Source organism: Salvelinus fontinalis, chromosome 12 (genome assembly GCF_029448725.1).
Source record: "Salvelinus fontinalis isolate EN_2023a chromosome 12, ASM2944872v1, whole genome shotgun sequence".
Lineage (NCBI taxonomy): Eukaryota > Metazoa > Chordata > Actinopteri > Salmoniformes > Salmonidae > Salvelinus > Salvelinus fontinalis.
Window position 1 is genome coordinate 9,085,982 of NC_074676.1, and position 16,259 is coordinate 9,102,240.

Genomic DNA, 16,259 nt, shown 5'->3' on the forward strand with positions numbered 1-16,259 from the left:
TCCTGACTGGTTGCATCACTGCCTGGTACTGCAATTGCTCGGCCTCCGACCGCAAGGCACTACAGAGGGTAGTGTGAACAGCCCAGTACATCACTCGGATTAAGCTGCCTGCCATCCAGGACCTCTACACAAGACTCCTGAACAGGTAATCAAATGGCTACCCAGACTATTTGCATTGTGTTTCCCCCTCAACCCCTATTTTTTACGCTGCTGCTTCTCTGTTTATCATATATGCAGTCATTAACTATACATTCATGTACATACTACCTAAATTGGGCCGACCAACCAGTGCTCCCACACATTGGCTAACCAGACTATCTGCATTGTGTCCCACCCACCACCTGCCAACCCCCTCTTTTTCGCTACTCTCTATTATCTACATGTACATACTACCTCAATCAGCCTGACTAACCGGTGTCTGTATGTAGCCTCGCTACTTGTAAAAGCCTCGCTACTGTATATAGCCTGTCTTTTTACTGTTGTTTTATTTCTTTACCTTTTTTTGCACTATTGGTTTGAGCCTGTAAGTAAGCATTTCACTGTAAAGTCTACACTTGTATTTGGCGCACGTGACAAATAAACTTTGATTTGATTTTACTGCTCTAATTACATTGGTAACCAGTTTATAATAGCAATAAAGCACCTCGGGGGTTTGTGGTATACCACGGCTAAGGGCTGTATCCAGGCAGTCCGCGTTGCGTCATGCTAAGAACAGCCCTTTGCCGTGGTATATTAGCCATATACCACACCCCCTCGGGACTTATTGCTTAATTATAAAGACGACCGACCTTTTCTCACGAGCGCAATGCTGGTTTCAAAACAACCCCTCTTTTGAAGAGATCTTCAAAAGCACCCCTTAAATCTACAAAGGTAAAAAAAAAAAAAAACTGATGGCAGAGTATATATTCTTACATTAACCTTAAGGTAATTTTTTTAACCTTATATTATCCCAAAGGACCCAAACCTTTTCTTTTTAGAGTGCAGTCGGTGATAGTTTGCCTTTGGCCGACTCCAATACCAGCAAGTGAAGAAGAGAGCCCATCTCATGAAGCCTGGTGATCAATAATAAATCATATATAGTCTACAGTAGCAACAACTTTTGACATGTAGCACATCTAGACCTACTGTAGAGTTATTCTCATCAACTGAACATTCAAATTACAATAGAAGTGAAACCCACTACACTTTCCTATATTTATGCTCAATACAACGACTCAAGTTCACCTCAGTCCTATTAAAAAAACTAAAACAGAATGGAGATCACAAAATCAGACATGGAAGCTGCATTAACATTCATTTATAAAATAGAATAACAACCATGCACACATTGTCCTGCAATTGTCAAAATCCTTAATACTGAAAATGAAGCTGTTTATGAAAGTAATGGAATCAAACTCTTGGAAGACAGATAGAAAGATGAGTGTGTCACTAATTGCTTACTGGTACAATTCACAACCCTCAAGCAAATGATTTGTAATGAGAAATGTCTGTCTTTCCTGTTACTGAAGATAAATAGTTTAAAGTACACCAAACATTAACTGACCAGAAAGTTATCTAGTTCCAACGTATGTATAGCAAGTTGAAAGCAATATGTAATCATTATCAATGACAAATTACATCATTTAAACAAAACACATTGTTCTTAGGGTAAAACATTGAGCCAATTATACTTTTAAGTGGAAGCTGGTAGCTCATTTGTACAGTTGCACATAACACAATTATTTGGCAAAGAAAACCCATTGTATACTGCCAAGTGAAAAGTGTGAGTTTTCTAACATATGGGCATGAGAACCAGGACTGCAAAAACAAGTAAGAAGGCACCTTTAGGATTTCAGGTAAACTGATGTGAGAACATTTGGGTACAGGTACATCATACTGGTTATATTCATAAGGGCACGTCCCAAATGGCACCCTATTCCCTACATAGTGGACTAATTTTGACCAAGGTCCATAGGGAATAGGGTGCCATTTTGGGACGCAACCTATATTCCAAATGACAGGATTCACATGACTCATGGCAGCTGAGAGATTAGTCTACTATTTATGAAGTACATTACAACAAAACACTCATGCACACTCAACCTACATATCTCCACACACACACACACAAAAAAAGGAAATATCATTACAAATATATAACAAATGAGTTGTGTGCTAGTGTCATTGAGAACAACACAGAAACCTTCCCCATAAGGATACAGTACAGGATAAAGCTGGCTATTGCTAAAATGCACTTTGATGAGATCAGAGATTACATGACGAGACCGTGTGGTATTAGTGCAAAACCTCATTGAGGCGAATCTTTTGGAATTCTATTAGAGTTCATAAGACCATTTTCACAACTGTTTTGAGATAATACATTTTCTTAAGCAGAGTACACACTAAGTACTTTCATGTTGTGGATGAAAATACATAGAAAAAGGGATAGTCAAATTAACTTACTGATGCAATGAATGACTCAGTATTTGTTGATACTATACTTATCCTACCAACCTATGAATGAAAAGCAAATATTGAAGAAAAAACCCATTCTGAATTCAGAAATTCTTCCTACGGCCAATGTTGCTCTCCTCAGATATGAAGTACTTTAAAGGAAAACAGTAACTGACAGCTAAAGCTGGTGTCTTAGTCGATATGTTTCACTTCAGTGGACATAGTGTGGTCAGTATAATTTGTCTAGTTACCAGTACCTATAGAGAAGCCAACAGTTACCTATAAAGAAGCCAAGACATCACTACAGACCTATTATTGATCAGATAATGAAGCCTAAATATTGTTCCTCAAAAGTATTTTTTTTTACAAATAAGGTTGTATTGAACATTGAAGGTAAGCTAACATCTGTGCATATTTACATAGCAGTTTCTTCACACCAGCAGAGAAAATAGAGCAATGACTATTTTGCAACACTCGTACCTTGGTACACTATGAAAAAAAAACAACAGTTTCACATTAGGAAAAGTTGTTTTTTGTAGTATTTTTTTTTTTTTTTTTTACCTTTATTTAACTAGACAAAGTAACTACATACATTAAGGTTCTGAAAATGCTACAAATATCACTTTAATTGTTATGAATCAGTGAAAAAGAGGCTGAAATAAAATGGCGTTGCCACACATCGTGTTGGACAAAACCAGTGTTCAAAAGTGAACAAAATTACATAGTTTGCTGAGTACGACAATGTTTTATTTTTTCTTTATATTTTGGAAAACTAAATACACGCCAAGAATTAGAGAAAGCCTCGCCTGATTTACAATAGCAAGCATACCCCTCTTTCCATCTCAATCTTTCCACTAACCAAACCTGACAAACCTCTGTGGTATCGGTCTCTTTAAGAGGGATTTAAAGTCAGCGGCTTGCTGGCACTGAAGCACATTCACGGTTTAACTACTAAAACAAAGCCTTTGAAAGATTGACTGTCTTCTGTTAGTAGAGCGTGACAGATCACAAAGATGGGATGAAATGCAAGGGGCAGGCTAACTGCATCTATCCTGAGAGCATTCAGCTACCGTGTCTTCATTTTAAAAAACTAATTTATTTTGTGTGTGTGTGTGTGTGTGTATGTGTGTGTGTGTGTGTGTGTGTGTGTGTGTGTGTGTGTGTGTGTGTGTGTGTGTGTGTGTGTGTGTGTGTGTGTGTAGTTGTGTTGAGAGACTAACCATGTAAGATATCGAATAATAAACAACTCACTTCTGTAAACTTATTTTTCTTTCACTCTGTGCAAACTGCGTTGTTAAGTTAAGGGAAAAGAAGAGTGTGAGAAGAATGCAGCAGGTTCATTTGGCAGCGCAGCAGTTGGGGACAGAGACAGCCGGTCTCAAATTGCTCCCCATCCCTCCCACTTGCCCCTCCCATGTTGCATGTCTGAAGGCTCTGGTTAGGTATAAGCAGTGCAGTGGCAAAGCTACAACAATATTGCTTTCCTCCTTTCAGATCTGCAAACATTGAAAGGTTAGGGCCAAGGGGAGCCTTAGGGATTGAATAAGGACTTAGAGAGAGTAGCTAGTAGGGTTTTAGCTCGTCTAGCTCAGCTCTGCAGCAGTATGGGGTCCTCCAGCTCGTGTAGGAAGGGCAAGGAACTGCTCTGACTCTCTCCTGAATCCGAGTCGTAGGGCGTGTCTGGCAGCTCCGTGAAGCCCCACGCCAGCTGTTCGTCCTCGAAGACGGAGTGGGCCTGAACCAGCACGTCTGTGTAGTCCTCCTCCTCGTGGGATTGGAAGTCCTGAGGGATGTAGAGCATCTCGGGGTAGTTACCGCTGACCAGGTCACTGGTGGTGGTCAGGGACACCTTGCGGAAGGCTATGAGGTGCATGTGGGAGAACTTGATGTACTTGCAGCGCCTGAAGCCCAGTGACTCCACCGCCACGCGCCAGCTGCGCATCATGAGGGCGTGGCGGTTCTGGTGGGAGGAGTCGGGGGTGATGATGAGCAGCAGGCCATGCAGTTCAAGCAGCTCGTGGGCCTTCTTGCAGCAGATCCAGCGCTGGTAAGGCGAGGGGAAGTAGGAGAGGAGCAGTGAGAAGACCACCACGTTGAAGAGTTGGGCGGGCAGCGCGTCGATGGGGCTACACAGCTGTCTCAGGAAGGCTTCCACTGCGTCACCAGCCAGCTGCAGGGGCTGCTGGAGCTGGAGGTTAAGGAAGTCACACTTGTATACACTCTGGGGTGGGGGGGAGAGAGCAGAAACAGATACTTTAGAGTAGCTCCCAAAAGAGTATCAAGTTGCAGTATTTTAGACCCACATTTAAAACCCACCATTCTTATTCCATTTAGTTACCCAAATCACTCTATGCTAATATTCTGCCAGTTCCTTCACAGCAGGTCAGGTTTCATTGCAGTCAAGTGTTGACACTCACTGCCAAGGGACGGCATTGTTTTGCGGTCTGATATTCACACAATGAACTAGCTACCCGTCTAGAAAACCCCTGACATTCTGTCGCGGCCGTAGAGGAGTGAGTAAGACGGTAAGAGTCAGGATTTATTTAAGCCGAGTGAGTGACCACTGACTGTAAATTGTACATACCTCGACCGCAGGCACTATGTCAATACCGACTGTGAGGAACTCGTCAAACTTCAGGAACGGGTTAAAACAGCTGCCAACATCCAGCAGGCGCATTTTACCAAGCTGGGAGATGGACCTGAAAGTGGAGAAATCAGAGGCATTAAAGAGTTAGTGTTAAGTCTGACACACAGTGAGTGTGCTTAATGAGAGCAGTGGTTAATATAAGTCAATATGAATATTGAATGTCAATTATGAACGTACAACAGAGCATGCTGAAGTTGGGCAAAATAGTCATGAAAATCAGGGTTTGATTTAACATTGCAACGGTGCAGTACCTGGGGATGAAGGAGCTATAAGGCTGGGCACTCAGAGTTGCAGCTGAGGCGGCCATGGCAAGCCTGGCACTCTTCTCATCCTTCTTCAACATTCTTTTCATCCCACCATCCAGGAAATACTCCTGACAAACACTGGAAAAATAGTCCCAAAACATCACACATCACGGTATTGATGCCTCACCGTTAAAACGACACGAATGCGCAGAAATTCAACGAGCAGAAGTTAGGATTTACCCAACAGCATTGATATCGAAAAGGCTTGATGCGTCATCACACCTAACATTGGAGTTCTGAGCTAGTACAGCGCAGCCAGAGGGTTATTTGTTTACCTGCGACACCACTCGATGCGGCCCTCTCCCTCACAGGTCTTGGCCCAGTGGTTATCGGCCAGGTTCTTCATGGCAAGGGCGTATTCACTCAGAGTCTGCTCATCCTCACAGTGCTCTCGCCAGATCTTCTCAAAATCCCCCACTGTGGAAAGAACGAGATACATTTTTTCAAAAAGACAGGAAGAAGGTTGAAACAGAGAAAAGAAACCAAACACGCCTACCTCACAATATACAGTATGATATAGCAAAACAAATAAGCAGAAATGAAAGTGGGCCAGGCAGAGATTTGTTTCCCATTTCATTTCATCACATTCAACATTAGTAAATGGTAAGAATTGAAATTGAAAGTCCTGTCAGTTTTGTTTCTAAAAATGGCATGCAAGCATAGTACATACAGTACCAGTCAAAAGTTTGGACACACCTACTCAAGTTTTTTTTTTTATATATATATTTTTTTTTTTTACTATTTTCTACATTGTAGAATAATATTGAAGACATCAAAACTATGAAATAACACATATGGAATCATGTAGTAACCAAAAAAGGGTAAAAAAAAAATCAAAGAATATACATTTGAAGAATCTAAGTAGCCACCCTTTGTCTTTGGCACCTTTGTACACTTCACATTCCCTAAACCAGCTTCACCTGGAATGCTTTTCCAAAAGTCTTGAAGGAGTTCCCACATATGCTGAGCACTTGTTGGCTGCTTTTGCTTCACTCTGCAGTCCAACTCATCCCAAACCATCTCAAATTGGATTGATGTCAGGTGATTGTGGAGGCCAGGTCATCTGATGCAGCACTCCATCACTCTCCTTGGTCAAATAGCCCTTACAGAACCTGGAGGTGTGTTGGGTCATTATCTTGTTAAAAAATAAATTAAAAAAAGATAGTCCCACTAAGCGCAAACCAGATGGGATGGCGTATCGCTGCAGAATGCTGTGGTAGCCATGCTGGTTAAGTGTGCCTTGAGTTCTAAATAAATCACAGACAGTGTTACCAGCAAAGCACCCCAACACACCTCCTCCTCCATGCTTCACGGTGGGAACCACACGTTAAGATCATCCGTTCACCTACTCTGCGTCACAAAGACACAGCAGTTGGAACAAAAAAATATCACATTTGGACTCATCAGACGAAAGGACAGATGTCCACCAGTCTAATGTCCATTGCTCATGTTTCTTAGCTCAAGCAAGTCTCTTCTTCTCATTGGTGTCCTTTAGTAGTGGTTTCTTTGCAAATATTCGACCACGAATGCTTGATTAACGCGGTCTCCTCTGAACAGTTGATGTGTTTGTTAGTTGAACTCTGAAGGATTTATTTGGGCTGTATTTGGAGGCTGGTAACTCTAATGAACTTATCCTCTGCAGCAGAGGTAACTCTGGGTCTTCCTTTCCTGTGGCGGTCCTCATGAGAGCCAGTTTCATCATAGAGCTTGATGGTTTTTGCGATTACACTTGAAAAAACTTTAAAAGTTCTTGAACTTTTCCAGATTGACTGACCTTAATTATGGACTGTCATTTCTCTTTTCTTATTTGAGCTGTTCTTGCCATAATATGGACTTGTTTTTTTACCAAATAGGACTATCCTCTGTATACCAACCGTAACTTGTCACAACACAACTGATTGGCTCAAACGCATTAAGGAAAGAAATTCTCAAATGAACTTTTAACAAGGCACACCTGTTAATTGAAATGCATTCCAGGTGACTACCTCATGAAGCTGGTTGAGAGAATGCCAAGTGTGCAAAGCTATCATCAATGCAAAGGGTGGCTACTTTGAAGAATCTTAAATATAAAATAGATTGATTTGTTAAACACTTTTTTTTAGCTACTACATGTGTGTTATTTCATAGTTTTAATGTCTTCAATATTATTCTACAATGTAGAAAATAGTAAAAATAAAGAAAAACCCTGGAATGAGTAGGTGTCCAAACTTTTGACTGGTATTGTACATTGTGTACACAATAAGCCAACATTGAGATGTACCTACTTGTAAAGTTTTTTTTACATTCATTCAATAGAGAATCATTCAGCCCCACATACGCTGACACAACATTGCTTCAACATTTTCTAAAAACAGTTACTCATGTCATCCTTCCAGCAATATAGAGAGGTATAGCTGGAAACCAGACTTTCAACAGAAGTCTTCACATCTGTTCCTATATATCTTCACAAATTCCCTTCACCAGGTCTTCACAGGCGTACAGCAGAATGTGTTTAGCTTGTGTGAGCAAACATCCTGATAAAGGAAGAAATCCCATGACCACAAGAGGGAAAAAATGATATCAGATTGGCAGAAATAAAGCGACAAGACGACCGGTTGGAATAAACAGCAGTGCCCTAGTACAAAGCATGACTACTGTGGTACCAATGCCAAGCAAACCAGATCATGCTTTACTTATTAACTAATCATGGTGTCAGCTGACAGGACAACTGCCCAGTGTCTTGTCTTTCAAGACCAGTTGCTAGGCCAGTCAGTCCTTCTGCTGGTAGAGTGGAAAATACCGGTTGTATGCTGTTTTTAAATTTGTGTGATGATTGCAACACAGTGGGAAATAGACCTAGGCTATTCATAGATGTCGCTATTTTTCACCAGGCCGGTATCTAGCCAAACCGATGCTAAATTTAAAAAAATGAAAACATCGGTTGCAAAGTAAAATGAGTGGCTAATAGGCCTATATTCTGTCCAGGCTGACAACCACAAGAGCACATTACGTTACACTATTAGCAGCCGAGCTACACACAGAATGCAGAGCTCCATTACGGTTTGACTAAAACTTAAAAAGTGTGTCCCTGGACATTCTTCCAGTAAGATTAGCCAATTTTAGGGTCCAAAATAGCTGAAGTTGACACGAGAGACTTGCCTCATGATAAACAATCTGTTAAGTATAGGATTACTGGCAGATTCCTCAACTGGTTGTCTCAACAACCCTACATCTGAATGCAAGACTAATTCCTGCAAAGGCCAATAAACTGAATTGAACCAGAAATGCATATCATGTATTTACACAACCTTTAGGCCTATAGGCTACCCTTATCTTTCCTCCCCAATTATATGGGCCTATGTGGAAAACAGCCGAAGTAATAGAACATCTACCCTGGTGTCGAAAAAAAATAAAGAGAAAAGGGAAATCCAAGAAAAAATAGATTTTTTAAAGATCTGCTGTCGGGATGAAATGGAAGAGGTACGCATGTACAGTACCAGTCAGAAGTTTGGACATACTTACTCATTCCAGAGTTTCTTTATTTTTACTATGTTCTACATTGTAGAAAAGTGAAGATGTCAAAACTATGAAATAACACATGGAATCATGTAGTAACCAAAAAAGTGTTAAACAAATCAAATTATATTTTATATATTTCAGATTCTTCAAAGTAGCCACCCTTTGCCTTGATGACATCTTGGCAGTCTCAACCAGCTTCATGAGGTAGCCACCTGGAATGCATTTCAATTAACAGGTGTGCTTTGTTTAGTTCATTTTTCGAATTTCTTTCCTTCTTAATGTGTTTGTCCCAATCAGTTGGGTTGTGACATGGTTGGGGTGGTATACAGAAGATAGCCCTATTTGGTAAAATACCAAGTCCATATTAATGGCAAGAACAGCTCAAATAAGCAAAGAGAAACGGCAGTCCATCATTACTTTAAGACATGAAGGTCAGTCAATCCGGAAAAGTTCAAGAACTTTGAATGTTTCTTCAAGTGCAGTCGCAAAAACCATCAAGCGCTATGATGAAACTGGCTCACATGCGGACCGCCACAGGAACGGAAGACCCAGAGTTACCTCTGCCGCAGAGGATAAGTTAATTTGAGTTACGGGCCTCAGAAATTAGAGCCCAAATAAGTTCACGAAACAGTTACATCAACAACTGTTCAGTGGACACCGCGTGAATCAGGCCTTCATGGTTGAATTGCTGCAAAGAAACCACTACTAAAGGACACCAATAATAAGAAGAGACTTGCTTGGGCCAAGAAACACGAGGAATGGACATTAGACTGGTGGAAATCGGTCCTCTCATCTGATGAGTCCAAATATGAGATTTTTGGTTCCAACCGCCGTGTCTTTGTGAGACGCCGAGTAGGTGTGTGGTTCCCACCGTGAAGCATGGAGGAGGTGTAATGGTGCTTTGCTGGTGACACTGTTTATTTAGAATTCAAGGCACACTTAACCAGCATGGCTACCACAGCATTCTGCAGCAATACACCATCCCATCTTGTTTGCGCTTAGTGGGACTATCATTTGTTTTTCAACAGAACAATGACCCAACACACCTCCAGGTTATGTAAGGGCTATTTGCCCAAGAAGGAGAGTGATGGAGTGCTGCATCAGATTACCTGGCCTCCACAATCACCCGCCCTCAACAAAATTGAGATGGTTTTGGATGAGTTGGACCGCAGAGTTAAGGAAAAGCAGCCAACAAGTGCTCAGCAGGTGGGAACTCCTTCAAGACTTTGGAAAAACATTCCAGGTGACGCTGGTTGAGAGAATGTGAAGTGTGCACAAAGCTGTCAAAAGCAAAGGGTGGCTACTTTGAAGAATCTAAAATATATTTTGATTTGTTTTAACCCTTTTTTGGTTACTACATGATTCCATGTGTGTTATTTCATAGTTTTGATGTCGTCAATATTATTCTACAATGTAGAAAACAGTAAAAATAAAAACTCTTGAATGAGTAGGTGTCCAAACTTTTGGACTGGTGCTGTATGTATGCATGCATGTATGTATGGCCTATAAATATATGTGTGTGTGTGGAGAGAAAACAGGTGCACATGTTTACTGGCTAAAAATGGTCAGAACTGCATGTGCTTTATTTCGGTCTTGCCCTGGCTGTGTCAGGGTCGATTATAAGTGAAATGTATGTATCCCTTCATGGGTAGTGTGATGTGTATGGCGGATATTCACTCGCAGTCATTTGCGCCTGTCAAAATATATCTTCCATCTTCCTTTTTGCGTGAACATAACAAGGACTACATGAAATACAGAGCGCACAAAATATTAAGAACACATTCCTAATATTGAGTCCCATTGGTCAAATTGTCAAGAAAGGCTACTAAAGTGTGACTTTGTCCTTGTGTTTCTTGGCAAGTTATATTGTTTTGTTCACATGCTAGGTTGTTTTTCAATGTTAGTTTAAAGCTACAATATGAAACTTTTTGGGCACATTGGACCAAATTCACAGAAATGTGTGTTATGGATCTGTCACTCATGGAAAGTAAGTCTAAGAAGCAGTAGATTTGTTCTGTGCGCTATTTCTATGCTTCCCATTAAGTTCCGTTTTTGCTTTTTTTTTGTACAACAGCTTCAAACAGCTGAATTGACAAAATGTTTGATTATGGAAAGATATTTCACGACAGTGTAGATGGTACAATGATGCTCTGTACTATAATTGCATGTTTTGTCACAAACTGAAATTAGGCTATTAGAATTTTTGCAACCAGGAAATTACGGAGTGATTTCTGCATAGTGCATCTTTAAGTTTGCTGCAACGGTCTGCTGCTCGGAAGACATTGCAGTGTGAGATTTTTTTCATCACAGACAAGCGAGTGCCCAAGTTACCATGGTAACGGCCAGACCCTTAAAGCAGCAGCTGAAGGTTTGTCTCACCTAATGATTGCGCTTGAACCATGGTTCACTCCTAAAAAATAAATAATGAACTTTGTCATTTCTTATCATTAAAACACTCAAATACTTTAATTGTTCTCCTAGATTAATTTGTGTGCTTCTACATTTCTATTTAGGAGCACATTATGTACTCCTTGTAAAAAATGTCAGCGTAGAGGCCTGAACTAAACTGAGCAAAAAAGAAAAATGTCCTCTCACTGTCAACTACGGTATGTTAATTTTCAGCAAACTTAACGTGTGTAAATATTTGTATGAACATAAGATTCAACAACAGACATAAACTGAACAAGTTCCACAGACATGTGACTAACAGAAATTGAATTGTGTGTCCCTGAACAAGGGGGGGGGGGGGTCAAAATCAAAAGTAACAGTCAGTATCTGGTGTGGCCACCAGCTGCATTAAGTACTGCAGTGCATCTCCTCCTCATGGACTGCACCAGATTTGCCAGCTCTTGCTGTGAGATGTTACCCCACTCTTCCACCAAGGCACCTGCAAGTTCCCGGACATTTCTGGAGGGGGATTGAGATCCGGGCTCGTCGCTGGCCATGGCAGAACACTGATATTCCGGTCTTGCAGGAAATCACGCACAGAATGAGCAGTATGGCTGGTGACATTGTCATGCTGGAAGGTCATGTCAGGATGAGCCTGCAGGAAGGGTAACACAAGGGAAGAGGATGTTTTCCCTGTAACGCACACCATTGAGATTGCCTGCAATGACAACAAGCTCAGTCTGATGATGCTGTGATACACCGCCCCAGACCATGACGGACCCTCCACCTCCAAATCGATCCTGCTCCAGAGTACAGGCCTCGGTGTAACGCTCATCCCTTCGACGATAAACGTGAATCCGACAATCACCCCTGGTGAGACAAAACCACGACTCGTCAGTGAAGAGCACTTTTTGTCAGTCCTGTCTGGTCCAGCGATGGTGGGTTTGTGCCCATAGGCGATGTTGTTGCCGGTGATGTCTGGTGAGGACCTGCCTTACAACAGGCCTACAAAGCCCTCAGTCCAGCCTCTTTCAGCCTATTGTGGACAGTCTAAGCACTGATAGAGAGATTGTGCGTTCCTGGTGTAACTCGAGCAGTTGTTGTTGCCATCCTGTACCTGTCCCGCAGGTGTGATGTTTAGATGTACCGATCCTGTGCAGGTGTTACACGTGGTCTGCCACTGCGAGGACGATCAGCTGCCCATCCTGTCTTAGGCATCCACAGGTGTATGTTCATTAATTCTTTATGGCTCATTAAACAAGCATGGGAAACAGTGTTTAAACCCTTTTACAATGAAGATCTGTGAAGTTATTTGGATTTTTACGAATTATCTTTGAAAGACAGGGTTCTGAAAAAGGGAAAAAAAATTTTTTGCTGAGTTTATAATAACAAATAAGCAATATCACTCAGCCTTTTGTGGCAGGGTAGCCACTTTGTTGATTCTTGATGTTCATTAGTAAAACTGTTCTTATTATTGTATCTATTTGAACATAAATTGGTTAAAGATGCAGGTTACAGAAATGAAATTAAGCAATACACCCCATTACTTCTTACTAGTAATACATTTCTTGTTTTAGAAAAACAGAAAGCATGCTCATCCAGGGCGAGCGCAATGTAATTACATCAAATATTTTTGCTGGCTTGTGGACCAAAAAAGAAAAATCTCCCACCCTGGTCATGGAAAGAGCAGGTGTCCTTAATGTTTTGTATACTCAGTGTATATAGTCTAGTAGCAGAGTGAACAGTCTATGACTTGGGTGGCTGGAGTCTTTTGCAATTTTTCGGGTCTTCCTCTGACACCGCCTGACACAGAGGTCCTGGATGGCAGGGAGCTCAGCCCCAGTGATGTACTGGGCTGTCTGCACCACCCCCTGTAGCACTTTGTGGTCAAGGACAGTGCATTTGCCATACCAAGCGGTGATGCAGCCAGTCAAGATGCTCTCAATGGTGCATCTGTACAACTTTTTGAGGATCCGAGAGCCCATGCCAAATCCTTTCAGCCTCCTGAGGGGGAAGAGGCACTGCCGTGCCCTCTTCATGACTGGGTGTGTGTGGACCACTTATGTTCTTAGGGATGTGGATGCCAAGGAACTTGAAGCTCTCGACCCGCTTCACAATAGCCCCGGTGATGTGGATGGGGGCATGCGCTCCCCTCTTTCTCCTTATAGTCCACGATCAGCTCCTTGATCTTTCTGACGTTGAGGGAGAGGTTGTTGTACAGGCACCACACTGCCGAGTCTCTGACCTCCTCCCTGTAGGCTGACTCATCGCCGTCGGTGATCAGGCCTACCACCGTCAGCAAACTTGTTGATGGTGTTGGAGTTGTGCGTGGCCACGCAGTCGTGGGTCAACAGGGAGTACAGTAGGGGACTACGCACACACACTTTAGGGTGCCCCGTGTTAAGGGTCAGTGTGGCCGAGGTGTTGTTGCCTACCCTTAGATTCAAGCGCAAAGACCAGGGATGTTTTACAATGCATCGCAAAGGTCACCTATTGGTAGATGGGTTAAAAATAAAATAGACATTGAATATCATGGAGCATGGTGAAGATATCTCCTGCATTGGAGTTAGGAAGGATGCCTGTATCCTTGTTGTGACTAGGTCTTCTGATACACCTTCTTTGCAAGACATTGGAAAACCTCCCTGGTCTTTGTGGTTGAATCTGTTTGGAACTCATTGTTCGACTGAGGGACCTTACAATTATCTGTATGTGTTGGGTACAGAGATTAGGTAGTCATACCATGAGGCCAATTGTGACGTTAACACAGTTACAAAGTTGAATGGCTGTGATAGGAGAAAACTGAGGACGGATCAACAACATTGTAGTTACTCCACAATACTAACCAAATTGACAGAGTGAAAAGAAGGAAGCCTGTTCATGCATCCTGTTTGCAACAAAGAACTAAAGTAATACTGAAAAAAAAAGTGGCAAAACAATACACTTTTTGTTCTGAATACAACACAATACCACTATCCATATTTTCAAGCAAGCTGCATCTTGTTGTGGGTATGCTTAATTGTTAAATACTGGGGAGTTGTTCAGGATAAAAAAAAAAAAACAGAATGGAGCTAAGCACAGGCAGAGGAAAACCTGTTTCAATATGCCTTCCACCAGACACTGGGAGATAAATTCACCTTTCAGCAGGACAATAACAAAGGGTAAATCTACACCTGAGTTGCTTACGAAGAAGACAGTGAAATGTTCCTGATTGACCAAGTTTCAGTTTTGACTTAAATCTACTTGAAGATCTATGTTAAGACCTGAAAATGGTTGTCTAGCAATGATCAACAACCAATTCAACAACCAATTTGCCAGAGCTTGAAGAATTTTGAAAATAATAATGTACAAATGTTTCACAATCCAGGTGTGGAAAGCTCTTAGAGCCTTACCCAAAGAGACTCACAGCTGTAATCACTGTCAAAGGTATTTCTACAAAGTATTGACTCAGGGGTGTGAATACATACGTAAAATAGATATTTCAATATTTAATTTTCAATAAATGTGCTAAAATACCTAAAAACATGTTTTCATTTTGTCATTATGGGGTAATGTGTGTAGATGGATGCGAACAAAATATATGAATACATTTAATTCAGGCTGTAACACAAACAAGTAACAACAAAATGTGGAATAAGTCAAGGGGTATGAATACTTTAATGGCACAGTATCCGGTGTGTGAGAATAAAACATATTTTCATATTTTTCTCGTTATTTTCAGTTTCAGAACAGGTGACACAAAAGCCATACAATCCAAGCTCATCTGTCTGACAGTACCCATGAGCCATTATGTTACGATCGAACAACCTTCCCAAATGACTATGACTGTATGTAAGAGGAGGCTATTATGAATTGTGTTGCCAAATCATACAATAAGATCCAAACAAGCCTAGTTTTAGTAAGTGCACACTGCAGCTTGAAATATTCCCAGGCGGCCCTGATCGAACGTTACATTAGTCTAGTTTGGTCATAAATAAAGTGAAATGTAGCCACACAAGCTAGCCACCTAACGTTAGCTACTATTATATGACAATGTTATTTTAAGACAGTACAGTCGAGCCTGACATGTTGCCCGTCACTTGCAGTATGTGCAAGGCACCCAAAATAATAAATAATGCTAGCAAGCTAGCTAATGTTACTTAGCGAACTACGTTAGCGTTCTACTTGGGGCCTTATTTTCACCAAGTTTAATGGCCCGTTTGCTGAGACAGACCAGACTCCTGAATTGTTCTAGCGTGTTAAATTAACTAACGTTAGTTAGATAAAGCTAGTGACGCTTAACTACCTTCTCGATATTTTCTTCGCAGTTTTCTATGGACATTCTTGACGACTCCGGACAGCTTTTCCTGCTCCTTCTTCTTGCACCTCGTTTCCTTCGGAATAAGAACATAGACCGGCTCCAGTTCGGTTTCTGTATCTCCTGTCTCAGCATTGTTCACCGGGTCCATAGTCCTGCGCCGCTTCTCCTTCCTCACCAGGTTAAGGCTTGTATTTTTACAGACTAGCTACAATTCTTCACATTCTAGGTTAACTACCGGTGCCAGCCAGCACACCAGGGCCACAAGCGAACAACGTGCGCGCTGATTGGTTCCCCTGGACACACATGCTGCAGGGCTGACAGCTATATGACCAATCGCAGAGCTGAAAACAGAAACACCTTCAGCGTTTAGTTGCATGCTTTATTTGCTGTTTAAATCGAAATAATAGCTCCATTTAGCGGTGGCAGATTTATAATGTAGCCTATTTCTATCTAAAATGTGTGTGCAAATGATGTAAGAGTACAGGTTGCTCTGGTTTTAAAATCTGTCCACATTAGCTACTGTATGGAGGCCTTTCTCCTGTATGATGTTCCTGGCACAAGAATTAGTCAAATAAATTCCATACTTTCTGCTTTAGGTTTGACGTTCCTAAATGAAGTCCCTTGGAGCCTCTCTAGCAGCCCCTGTAGAGGCCTTGCCTTTAGATACAGGCCTTGTAACACACAGGGTTTG

At 41.6% G+C, this 16,259-nt stretch overlaps 1 protein-coding gene across 1 annotated transcript; it reads right to left on the reverse strand.

Moving 5' to 3' along the window:
* Positions 1 to 1,282: 1,282 nt before the first annotated feature.
* LOC129866745 (S-adenosylmethionine sensor upstream of mTORC1-like) lies at positions 1,283 to 15,834 on the reverse strand. The gene is made up of 5 exons (XM_055939587.1): positions 15,554 to 15,834; positions 5,661 to 5,802; positions 5,332 to 5,463; positions 5,018 to 5,132; positions 1,283 to 4,654 (listed from the first exon to the last, which is right to left on the reverse strand). The coding sequence occupies exons 1-5, from the start codon at positions 15,714 to 15,716 to the stop codon at positions 4,022 to 4,024; spliced, it is 1,185 nt and encodes a 394-aa protein (XP_055795562.1). The 5' UTR covers positions 15,717 to 15,834; the 3' UTR covers positions 1,283 to 4,021.
* Between the last annotated feature and the right edge of the window lie 425 nt (positions 15,835 to 16,259).

Bases quoted from the DNA above. Each gene is read 5' to 3' on its own strand.
- LOC129866745 (XM_055939587.1), bottom strand. From the start codon at position 15,716: ATGGACCCGGTGAACAATGCTGAGACAGGAGATACAGAAACCGAACTG. The intron at 5,803-15,553 runs GTAGTTAAGCGT...TTCTTTCCACAG, and splicing joins GCGAAGAAAATATCGAGAAG to TGGGGGATTTTGAGAAGATC. The intron at 4,655-5,017 runs GTATGTACAATT...CCCCCACCCCAG, and splicing joins ACATAGTGCCTGCGGTCGAG to AGTGTATACAAGTGTGACTT.